General features: G+C 42.8%; 1 protein-coding gene across 2 annotated transcripts; it reads left to right on the top strand.

Annotated features, from left to right (window-relative positions):
- Positions 1-760: 760 nt before the first annotated feature.
- Positions 761-11,104, top strand: LOC119008578 (myosin-7-like). 2 transcript variants are annotated; one of them, XM_037079040.1, is made up of 39 exons: positions 761-766; positions 895-932; positions 1,075-1,283; positions 1,409-1,552; positions 1,641-1,797; positions 1,885-1,912; positions 2,013-2,118; positions 2,217-2,309; positions 2,616-2,679; positions 2,766-2,864; positions 2,933-3,036; positions 3,144-3,282; positions 3,376-3,494; positions 3,619-3,768; positions 3,847-4,017; positions 4,106-4,415; positions 4,520-4,599; positions 4,706-4,911; positions 5,011-5,134; positions 5,208-5,344; positions 5,606-5,861; positions 5,941-6,183; positions 6,263-6,439; positions 6,527-6,672; positions 7,146-7,236; positions 7,331-7,720; positions 7,850-7,976; positions 8,055-8,173; positions 8,260-8,456; positions 8,539-8,722; positions 8,822-8,987; positions 9,110-9,234; positions 9,315-9,623; positions 9,720-9,923; positions 10,023-10,319; positions 10,393-10,497; positions 10,582-10,677; positions 10,762-10,896; positions 11,012-11,104. In XM_037079040.1, the coding sequence occupies exons 3-39, from the start codon at positions 1,083-1,085 to the stop codon at positions 11,030-11,032; spliced, it is 5,820 nt and encodes a 1,939-aa protein (XP_036934935.1). In that variant the 5' UTR covers positions 761-766; positions 895-932; positions 1,075-1,082; the 3' UTR covers positions 11,033-11,104. The 2 variants fall into 2 exon arrangements, with proteins under 2 accessions (XP_036934935.1, XP_036934934.1); XM_037079039.1 differs by having other exon boundaries at positions 10,393-10,677.
- Positions 11,105-12,005: the final 901 nt, after the last annotated feature.

The raw sequence follows: 12,005 nt of genomic DNA, 5'->3' as shown, positions 1-12,005 counted from the left end.
TTTCAACCATGTTTTTTCTACAAACCTTTCATATAACTTGACAGCAAAGTGCCTCCTCCATGTATGGCCTTTAAGAGTTTAAGGTTATTCACGTCCATCGGGACCTACACAAACACAAGCACCTGCCACGGAACAAAGACAGGGCAAGGTCTGGCAATCAAACCCCCTCACAAGTGTCAGAAAGAATCCAAGAAGTATTTCACAGGTTTATCTTTGTTCTCAAGGATAAAGAGAAGGAACAGTTGACAGGAAAGGCCAGCTGGGTAGCCGCTACTCTCACTTGTGACAATGGAGCACTGTGACCTTGCTTTCGTCAGCAGGAGACAGGTGGATGTGCTTAAGTCACATGAATGAAACAAGGAATTTGTGCATGTTTTTCTCTCAAACAGCAGCCAGCAGCACCGATGTTTAACACTGTCACATGCGTTTTGATACATAGTCATCCGAATGGACAATTCAGTGACGTGAACAATGTTCCTATACTGACATAAAAATAATATGAAGGGTGGCGCTAAAATAGAACGACGGCTGTGAAATTTACAATTGTTGACCTGATGTCACCACACCAGCAGGGTCTCCATATTGGGCGCGTGAAAACAAATGGTTACGAGCCTTATAAGTCAAATGGGTGAACACCTCCAGCCTCGATATCAAGATCATCTGATGGGAGATCTGAATAATTAATTCCTCTGCCATTTATGGCTGGACTGCAGCCTTTATAAAGAAGACTGAGAGCATGAGGCAAGGTACCAGACAGCCACAGAGAGTGAGTATTGTGGAGGAGGTTTTTAATGGACAACAATATTCTTCATGACATCTTCTTTGTTCAACTCTTAATAATTCTAGGGTTTTAGGAGGATCTAATTGTTTTTTCTTCTGTATAATTTGCAACAGATACAACAAATCATCTTGCAAAAGGGGAGAAAACACAGGTAAAATAATAATAGTGATCTTATCTAACCCTATATCATTATTTTTCAATTTATTTCAGTGCTCATTTAGACAAATATTCAATAATCAATTCTTGTTTTGTACAAATGTAAAGTCTGTGAAGTCATCATTTGTACTGCACAGGTCCTAAGATGGGTGACGCCCTCATGGCAGAGTTTGGGACTGCTGCTTCCTTCCTGAGAAAGTCGGACAGGGAACGTCTGGAGGCCCAGACTCGCCCCTTTGACATAAAGAGGCAGTGTTTTGTGCCCGACCCTGATGTGGAGTACATCAAAGCTAAAATCACCAGCAGAGATGGCGACAAAGTCACCGTTGAAACTGAGGATGGAAAGGTAAGTCAGATTTCCACTGACTAATGGAAGTAGGACAGTGGTTGTGACACAGCAGTCAAACTAACAGCTTTGATGACCTTTGCAACAGTTTATATTGAGATGTTCTCTGTGGTAAACTGTTTCAGACTGTCGTCCATAAGGAGGCTGATATCCACCCTCAGAACCCGCCAAAGTTTGATAAAATTGAGGACATGGCGATGTTCACCTTCCTCCATGAACCAGCTGTGCTGTTTAACCTCAAAGAGCGTTATGCAGCATGGATGATCTATGTGAGCAAAGACCACAAATCTATTCATCTCATCACTGTGAGAAATCTTTAGCTGATGGGTTTTATGTTCCTTGTGTCTTTGTCCACAGACCTACTCAGGGCTGTTCTGTGTGACTGTCAACCCCTACAAGTGGCTGCCAGTGTACGATAAGCAGGTTGTCAATGCCTACAGAGGAAAGAAGAGGAGTGAAGCTCCTCCTCACATCTACTCCATCTCTGACAATGCTTATCAGTACATGCTGTCAGGTGAGTTCAGCTCTTTGTAAACTTTGACATGATTCAGAAATTGAAGGGAAAATGTCCTCATACTGAACATTGTCTTTACTATTACAGACAGAGAAAATCAGTCTGTTCTTATCACGTAAGTAATTCATAGATGTTATATTTGAATCTTATTGGATGAGCAGAGTTTATGTTTTATCTTCAAGACGTGTTCAGTTCACGATTGTTTTCACTCTCAGTGGAGAATCTGGTGCAGGAAAGACTGTGAACACCAAGAGAGTCATCCAGTACTTTGCCAGCATTGCAGCTGTTTCTGGCAAGAAGGATGCTGCTCAAGAGAAAAAGGTTGGTTTCACTCATGTTTCCTTTCTTTACATGAATATAATACAAAATAATAAATGTACTTCGGTGACCTAAATTTTGGCACCTGTTAAACTGTACAGGGCACCCTGGAGGATCAAATCATCCAGGCCAATCCTGCCCTGGAGGCCTTTGGAAACGCCAAGACCATTAGAAATGACAACTCATCCAGATTTGTAAGTTTGACATTAAAAGTTTCAGTGTGGCACCTGGCAATGAGGCTCCAGATGCATCCAACTCAATACCACTTACAGTGGAGGACCTGCTCCCTCTGCAGATATCAAAAGCTAATTCTAATTAAAACAGAACAATTCTCAGTTTCAGGAGATTATACAGTAACAAAAACATAATCACCAATTATGTTTAAATTTACATTTCTGCCGATAGATGCCCCTAAATCCCACACTGGACCTTTAAACAGTACATGGTAAGATGTGACTATGTTACATGAAGAACATCTAAAAAACATTTTCTCATCACAGGGTAAATTCATTCGAATCCATTTCGGAGTCAGTGGGAAACTGTCTTCAGCTGATATTGAAACTTGTAAGTTCAGCAAGCATTTATCATTTTAAGGCAAGAATATAGCTCTCAGGAACAAATCTTAAAACAAAAATGTTACATGTTGTCAGATCTGCTGGAGAAATCCCGAGTCACCTATCAGCTCAAGGCTGAGAGAGACTACCACATCTTCTACCAGATTCTGTCCCAACAGAAACCAGAGCTGCTGGGTGAGATTCAGTTCAATGCAAATGATGCATGAGTCATACATTGTGACTAAATTTGTTTTCTTTTTCAGAGATGCTGCTTATTACAAGCAACCCCTACGATTATTCATTCATCTCCCAAGGAGAGATCACTGTCACATCAATTAATGATGCTGATGAGCTAATGGCAACAGATGTAAGCAATATATAGAACAATGCTGTATTCATCAAACACTGAGGTGACCTACCACATTGCTTTCATTTCAATTTATCAAAGTGATGTACAATTTTATTTTGTTAAAGGAAGCTTTCGATGTCCTGGGCTTCACCCAAGAGGAGAAGAACAGCATCTATAAGCTGACGGGATCCATCATGCACTTTGGTAACATGAAGTTCAAGCAGAAGCAGAGAGAGGAGCAAGCAGAAGCTGACGGCACTGAAGGTAAGTACCGCTTCCAAAATGCAGACTGATGGAAAGACTGTATAATATATGAAATCGTTATCATACATAAATGATCCACTATCACTGTTGCAGATTTAGACAAGGTTGCGTATCTGATGGGCTTAAACTCTGCTGACTTGCTGAAGGGCCTGTGCCACCCAAGGGTCAAGGTTGGGAATGAGTGGGTCACCAAAGGTCAGAGTGTGCAGCAGGTGAGTCTCCACACAAAGTGCTGGAGCATTGGTAATGTCGTAAAGTCTAATGCTAAAATATTGCATATAGTAAATACATATAGTTTCAACATTATCCATTCTTTGTTTTTATAAATCAAAACAGGTCTACTACTCTATCGGTGCACTGTCTAAGTCAGTGTATGAGAAGATGTTCTTGTGGATGGTGGTGAGAATCAACCAATCTCTGGATACCAAGCAACCACGCCAGTACTTCATCGGGGTGCTGGATATTGCTGGATTTGAGATCTTCGATGTGAGTATGTAAGATTTTATGGACAGGTGACTATGAAATTTACTTTGCCTAACTTCTCTCACTGAATGACCTTTCTAGTTCAACACCTTTGAGCAACTGTGCATCAACTACACTAATGAGAAGCTGCAGCAGTTCTTCAACCACCACATGTTTGTGCTGGAACAAGAAGAGTACAAGAAGGAGGGCATTGTGTGGGAGTTCATTGACTTTGGCATGGACTTGGCAGCCTGCATTGAACTCATTGAGAAGGTTAGTACTGAGTTAATCAGATTTCAGAATTAGTGTGACAAACTGGCATGTTTACCAGTAATTAATTCTAGTCAATTCCTTCCTTCAGCCCATGGGCATCATGTCCATCCTTGAAGAGGAGTGCATGTTCCCAAAAGCCAGCGATGCAACATTTAAAGCCAAACTGTATGACAACCACCTGGGTAAAAGCCCCAACTTCCAAAAGCCCAGGGTTATTAAGGGGAGACCAGAGGCTCATTTCTCCCTAGTTCACTATGCTGGTACTGTTGACTACAACATTGGTAACTGGCTTGTGAAGAACAAGGACCCACTGAATGAAACTGTGGTGGGACTCTTTCAGAAGTCTACCCTCAAAGTGTTGGCAAATCTTTTCATTGGATATGCTGGTGCAGATTCAGGTACATTTTTTCTGTGACAATTTGTAAAATTTAAAATACCCTAAAATCACTTGAAACATCTGAATATGGAAATATTGAAGACAAATTTTAAACTTTTTCTACAGCCCAGGATTCAGGTGGCAAGGGAGGAAAAGGTGGAAAGAAGAAAGGTTCTTCCTTCCAGACTGTGTCTGCACTGCACAGGGTGAATTAACTTAAAACATTTCAAATCTGTTATTGCTTTTGAATTCAAAAATGACTTCTACTGTCACTACACAGTTGCAATTCATGCATGTTTTGGACTATTACAGGAGAACTTGAACAAGCTGATGACCAACCTCAGGTCAACTCACCCTCACTTTGTACGCTGCCTCATCCCCAATGAGACCAAGACTCCTGGGGCGATGGAGAATCCTCTGGTCATGCACCAGCTACGCTGTAACGGTGTGCTGGAGGGCATCAGGATCTGCAGGAAGGGATTCCCTAACAGGATCCAGTATGGAGACTTCAAACAAAGGTACTGCAAGTACAAATTAATACAACAATTGTTCTACACCCACGGTACATTCATGGTCAAAATGTTCTCATGGTTTTTGTATTTTTCTCCACATTTCAGATACCGCATCCTGAACCCTAATGCTATCCCTGAGGGACAGTTCATTGACAACAAGAAAGGAGCCGAAAAACTGCTGGGCTCTCTGGACATTGACCATGAGCAGTATAAACTGGGACACACAAAGGTGAAGCGTTGATTTAAGTAAAGACAATACTTATTTAAAAGCAATCACATTAATATTTCCTGTATCTTTACAGGTGTTCTTCAAAGCCGGTCTACTGGGTGTTCTAGAGGAGATGAGAGACGATCGTCTCGCTCTCATCATCACTGGGATTCAAGCAAGATCCAGAGGACTACTGGCCAGGATAGAGTTCCAAAAAATTGTTGAGCGCAGGTTGGAGCATTACTTTTAACATTTAGTGTATTTCAGGCATTTGCTTATACAATAAACTCACGCATTTGTCAAACTGAAATCTGACCCATAGATAGTGGTAGATGAAAAGTTAGGTTTACACTGTCACTAAATCTGTCTTCTGGTGATCATGAATCTGTGCCAATTTTACGATACTAAGTTAATTTTCTTGATCGACTGACATTATAATCCCCTCAAGCTGTGCTTCTAAAATTGATTCAAGTGGATTTACGTTATCTTCAGGGACTCCTTACTGGTGATCCAGTGGAACATCCGTGCCTTCATGGGTGTCAAGAATTGGCCCTGGATGAAGATGTACTTCAAAATCAAACCTCTGCTGAAATCAGCTGAGACTGAGAAGGAGATGGCTAACATGAAGGAGGAGTTCACAAAGCTCAAAGAGACTTACGCTAAATCTGAGGCACGCAGGAAAGAGCTGGAGGAAAAGATGGTCAGCCTTCTCCAAGAGAAGAATGACCTGCAGCTTCAAGTCCAATCGGTAAGATCAGTAATTCATCGTCACAGCATCGTCAATTTATGCTCACAGGTGTCACTGATTACGATATTGGTTTGTGCAGGAACAAGACAGTCTCACAGATGCTGAGGAGCGCTGTGAGGGTCTGATCAAGAGTAAGATCCAGCTTGAGGCCAAAACCAAAGAGCTGACAGAGAGGTTGGAAGATGAAGAGGAGATGAATGCAGAGCTGACTGCCAAGAAGAGGAAGCTGGAGGATGAATGTTCAGAACTCAAGAAGGACATTGATGATCTGGAGCTGACGCTGGCTAAAGTGGAAAAGGAAAAGCATGCAACAGAAAACAAGGTAAAGTATTTTGACTAGAGTTGATGGAACACATTTTCCACCACATGAGGTGTTCTAACTTCTAGAACAAATTATTTAGGTTAAAAACCTGACTGAAGAGATGGCAGCTTTGGATGAAATCATTGCTAAGCTGACCAAAGAGAAGAAAGCTCTTCAGGAGGCTCATCAGCAAACACTGGACGACCTGCAGAGTGAGGAGGACAAAGTCAACACTCTAACCAAGGCCAAAGTCAAGCTGGAACAGCAAGTTGATGATGTGAGTTACATACAATCATTAGGATATAAACTTAAAATCCTGATCGGATAATATATAATAAACATGTTCCTCTATGCTTTCAAATAGCTTGAAGGTTCTCTTGAACAAGAGAAGAAGGTCAGGATGGATCTTGAGCGAGCAAAGAGAAAGTTGGAAGGAGATCTGAAGTTGAGCCAGGAAAGCCTAATGGACCTGGAGAATGACAAGCAGCAACTTGAAGAGAAGCTAAAGAAGTTAGTCTGCTCTCCCAATTCAATTCAGCATTTCAGCAATTACTGCAATATTGGATGAGTCCCCATCTCCAATTTACATCTAATTTTAACATGCACAGGAGGTAGTGTGCCATTTATGTTCCAAAGCAGATTGTGAGGTTGCGTTGGTGGAGGGATGTGTAGCACATCTGACTCTCATGTAACAGTCGGTCCAGCTCGTTAATATTCATCTTTGTATCAAGCCTAACAACACACTTTCCCTTCCTGGTACCTTTTTTGGATATCTGTCTAACCTTAAAGATTAAAAGTTTAAAGTTTATTTGCCACAACCACAATATTTCATTCATTTTAACCATGATCCAATAGTTGCCATGTGCAGACACAGTATAAAGCAAAAGTTGCTAAATGTAAGCTCTTGTGTCGTAGTTGCCAAATCAAAGATAAGGAAAACTTACTTAGGTACAGATTGCTTAAGATATATTTTGTCTCAACAGAAAGGACTTTGAGATCAGCCAACTTCTCAGCAAAATTGAGGATGAACAAGCATTAGCGGCCCAACTTCAGAAGAAACTTAAGGAGTTACAGGTCAGCTCAAATTAACACAGCCTCCATTTTGCAAATTCAGTTGATCAAATACACTGTTCTACTTGGCATTCTTAATGGAAACTGTACATCTCAGGCCCGTATTGAAGAGCTGGAGGAAGAACTGGAAGCAGAGCGAGCTGCCCGAGCCAAGGTGGAGAAGCAGAGGGCCGACTTGGCCAGAGAGCTGGAGGAGATCAGCGAGAGGCTGGAGGAGGCCGGAGGAGCCACTGCTGCCCAGATCGAGATGAACAAGAAGAGGGAGGCTGAGTTTCAGAAGATGCGTAGAGACCTTGAAGAGGCCACTCTGCAGCATGAGGCCACCACTGCTACCCTGAGAAAGAAGAACGCAGACAGCGTGGCTGACTTGGGAGAGCAGATTGACAACCTACAGAGAGTCAAACAGAAGCTGGAGAAAGAGAAGAGTGAGCTCAGACTGGAGCTGGATGATGTGGTCTCCAACATGGAGCAGATTGTCAAATCCAAAGTGAGTACACCTAACAAATTACCCCAGGAGACTAGATAATGCTACCCTGGTGCCAGTTTCATCCCATACTTAAAGACGTCTGAATGAAGGACTTTCTACACATGAAAGCAACTTTTGTTTCATTTTCAGTCAAACTCAGAAAAAATGTGCCGCACTTTTGAAGATCAAGTAAGTGAACTGAGGTCTAAAACTGATGAAAGTCAGCGCATCATCAACGATTTCACCATGCAGAAAGCAAAGCTTCAAACTGAGAATGGTAAGAACACTGATAAAATCTTTTAAATTGAGTGCATGACATTTAAGACATGAGGATAATTTTCTTCCTTATCAAAAGGTGAGTTTTCCAGGCAGCTGGAGGAGAAGGACTCCTTGGTCTCTCAGCTGACCAGAGGGAAGCAGTCCTACATTCAGCAGATTGAAGACCTCAAGAGACAACTAGAGGAGGAAGTCAAGGTATCTCAAATTACAATGAATGAAGTTTCATGATGAATACTTAGTTGAAATATTACTTTATCAAAGCTGACACTATCTCCTTCCAGGCCAAGAACGCACTTGCCCATGCAGTGCAGTCTGCTCGCCATGACTGTGATTTGTTGAGGGAGCAGTTTGAGGAGGAACAAGAGGCCAAAGCTGAGCTCCAACGCAGCATGTCCAAGGCCAACTCTGAGGTGGCTCAGTGGAGAACCAAGTATGAAACTGACGCCATCCAAAGGACAGAGGAGCTGGAGGAAGCAAAGTAAGACCAGTTGCCTCCTCTGCACAGCACAGAGATGTTTCTGAGAAGGACTGATAACAATTGTAATTATCTTGTCAAATAGGAAGAAATTGGCCCAGCGCCTGCAAGATGCAGAAGAAGCTGTTGAAGCGACGAATGCTAAATGTTCCTCCCTGGAGAAAACCAAACACAGGCTTCAGGGGGAGATTGAAGATCTCATGGTGGATGTGGAGAGATCGAATGCTGCTGCTGCAGCTCTGGACAAGAAACAAAGAAACTTTGACAAGGTAATGGGAGAGAGAAAACAGCACTTGAGGGAAGGGATGAATTAATAACCCGATCTAATCTACTCTAATGATATACTGCTGAATATGTTATCAAACCAGATCCTTGCTGAGTGGAAGCAGAAGTATGAGGAGTCCCAGACTGAGCTGGAAGGTTCCCAGAAAGAGGCTCGTTCCCTCAGCACTGAGCTCTTCAAGCTGAAGAACTCCTTTGAAGAATCTCTGGATCATCTGGAGACCATGAAACGAGAAAATAAGAATATCCAAGGTTTGAGGAAAAAAATCACCCTTCCTGTGGATCCTGTTGATTTGTGATCTTGATATGTCTGTTATGGCACTAAGCAATACTATTCATACAGTATAATGAATATAATGTTCTTTTGATGACAGGGGAAATTTCTGACCTGACTGAGCAACTTGGTGAGGGAGGAAAGAGCATCCATGAGCTGGAGAAGATGCGCAAACAGCTGGAGCAGGAGAAGGCTGAGATACAATCTGCTCTGGAGGAAGCTGAGGTGAGAGTACAGTGCGTTGTTAAAGCTTTTGTACTATCCTCAAAGGATACACAAACTGATGGCAGAGTCTGTTCGTACAGGGCTCTCTGGAGCACGAGGAGGGTAAGATCCTTCGAGTTCAGCTCGAGTTCAACCAGGTGAAGGCTGAGATCGAGAGGAAGCTGGCTGAGAAGGACGAGGAGATGGAGCAGGCCAAGCGTAATCATCAGAGAGTGACAGACACTCTGCAGAGCTCCCTGGAGGCTGAGACTCGCAGCAGAAATGAGGCTCTCAGAGTGAAGAAGAAGATGGAGGGAGATCTCAATGAGATGGAGATCCAACTGAGCCAGGCCAACAGGCAGGCAGCAGAGGCTCAGAAGCAGCTCAAGGGAGTCCATGCTCATCTGAAGGTGAGTTTTTAAGTCTACCAATGATGGGAATATGTTTGTGGGTTATTTTCTTTGTCTATTTTCTCACGGACAGAACCATATTATCTTCCTCGACAGGACGCTCAGCTGCAGCTGGATGATACTCTCCGTGCCAATGATGATCTGAAGGAGAACATTGCCATTGTGGAGAGGCGCAACAACCTGCTGCAGGCTGAACTTGATGAGCTGAGGTCTGTGGTGGAGCAGACCGAGAGAGGACGTAAACTGGCGGAGCAGGAACTGCTGGATGTCAGTGAGAGAGTTCAGCTGCTTCACTCTCAGGTACGTCTAAATCTGTAAACACTGTATATTAGTACAGTATGACAATATGCAAATATGTCCAAGTTATTTATGTGTTCGCTGTGAACCATTTTGGTGCAGAACACCAGCCTGCTGAACCAGAAGAAGAAGCTTGAAAGCGACACAGCTCAGCTTCAGAATGAGGTGGAGGAGGCGGTGCAGGAGTGCAGAAACGCTGAGGAGAAAGCGAAGAAGGCCATTACTGATGCTGCCATGATGGCAGAGGAGCTGAAGAAGGAGCAGGACACCAGCGCTCACCTGGAGCGCATGAAGAAAAACATGGAACAAACCATCAAAGACCTGCAGCACCGTCTGGATGAAGCTGAACAAATAGCCATGAAAGGTGGCAAGAAGCAGATCCAGAAGCTGGAGGCCAGGGTGAGAGACACTTACCTGTTCGGATGTGGACATGATGCTTGGCTTCTGTGACACGTTGTTTATGTGTTCATAGGTGAGGGAACTGGAAGCTGAGGTGGAGGCTGAACAAAGGAAGGGCAGTGACTCTATTAAAGGAGTCCGTAAATATGAGAGAAGAGTCAAGGAGCTTACCTATCAGGTATATCCTAATTATTTTCTGTATCCATTCACGTTGATTCCCTGCGTCATTTGTAAAATCCATGACTTATTCAACTCTATGCAGACTGAAGAGGACCGGAAGAATCTGGCCCGTCTGCAGGACCTGGTAGACAAACTGCAGATGAAGGTCAAATCTTACAAGAGGACTGCAGAGGAGGCTGTAAGTACAGGTGTATTCTGATATTACAGATGGATATGCTGCTCCCATACTATTCAAATACTTAACCAAAACTATTTATGACAGGAGGAACAAGCTAACAGCCATCTGACCAAGCTCCGTAAACTGCAACATGAACTGGATGAGGCAGAGGAGAGGGCTGACATTGCTGAGTCGCAGGTCAACAAGATGAGAGCCAAGGGCCGTGATGCTGGATCCAAGGTCAGTGACGCAACCGTGCTGATGATCAAAGTATATCTGTTGCTTTTCTGCACACCGAATATTGTAACTAAACTGATTTCCACCCAAGTGTTTGTATTCATTCTCTCTCACGCAGAAGGGAAATGACGCAGAGTGAAGCTCTCCGCTGGAACCTTTGAGGACTCTGTATTAAAGTGCCTTAAAACTATAACTAACCATAATAAAGAATGAAGCATATCAAAAATCTACTTTGTCAGACTTTGTCATGTAAAAGCAAACGGGCGACAAAGACAGTACAGAAATTAGAGAAGTCTTCATCTTCCTGTTCACACCTCCTGAGTGAGGAAGCCATTATCTCATTACAACACACACTAATTATCCTGAAATATAACATGATCACAGGCCTCACTGGAGCGTTTATGTATCTTATTGTAGTACATGTTAACAAAAATAGTGACATGTTTAACAAATATTAAATTCATATATCATGTCATGGTGCACAGTACAAGTAGAGAGACAACAAAATGCAGCTAGTGTCTAGAGTACTGAGTGTGAATAGTGCAGCAAAACAGATATTATAGTATGTACAGTTTATAAATAGAGTGTAGTAGGTCTAGGTACAGTAAGTACAGCATATAAATATTACTTCCAGTACTAAAAGGGGATGCAGTATATACAGGAAGTGAAGAACCAGCGATGCGTTGGACAGTTTTCACCCAGTAGCGCAGTCAGGACATTTTCTGTGGGGTGGCCTGGTTGGTTACGTGATCATTTTGGGGTGGCAATGTCTCACTAGAAAATATAGGTGTGTTTATCGCACCTAAACCACACACCTCCACAATATCGGGAATGCAGGTAATGGTGGAAAAGATCAAATAATATTCGGTGTATCTAACTTTTTTTTTCTTATTCCTGGAAGTAAAGTAACAATGTAGCACAATATACATACAACTGTACTGCGTACTGTGCTGAGAGGACTTGGGAGCCGTGCAGCTCAGCTTGTAGTGATCACTATGAGCTTATTCTCCTGGTGTCTCAGGAGCACACTGACATAATTTGAAAAAACAGCTGTTTTTATCATGGCCTGAAGCTATATACACACACATATGAATAATGGCCAGCAAAATGGG

Source organism: Acanthopagrus latus, chromosome 19 (assembly GCF_904848185.1).
Source record: "Acanthopagrus latus isolate v.2019 chromosome 19, fAcaLat1.1, whole genome shotgun sequence".
NCBI lineage: Eukaryota > Metazoa > Chordata > Actinopteri > Spariformes > Sparidae > Acanthopagrus > Acanthopagrus latus.
The sequence above is the reverse complement of the archived record's forward strand: the minus strand, read 5'-3'. Positions and strand labels throughout refer to the sequence as shown.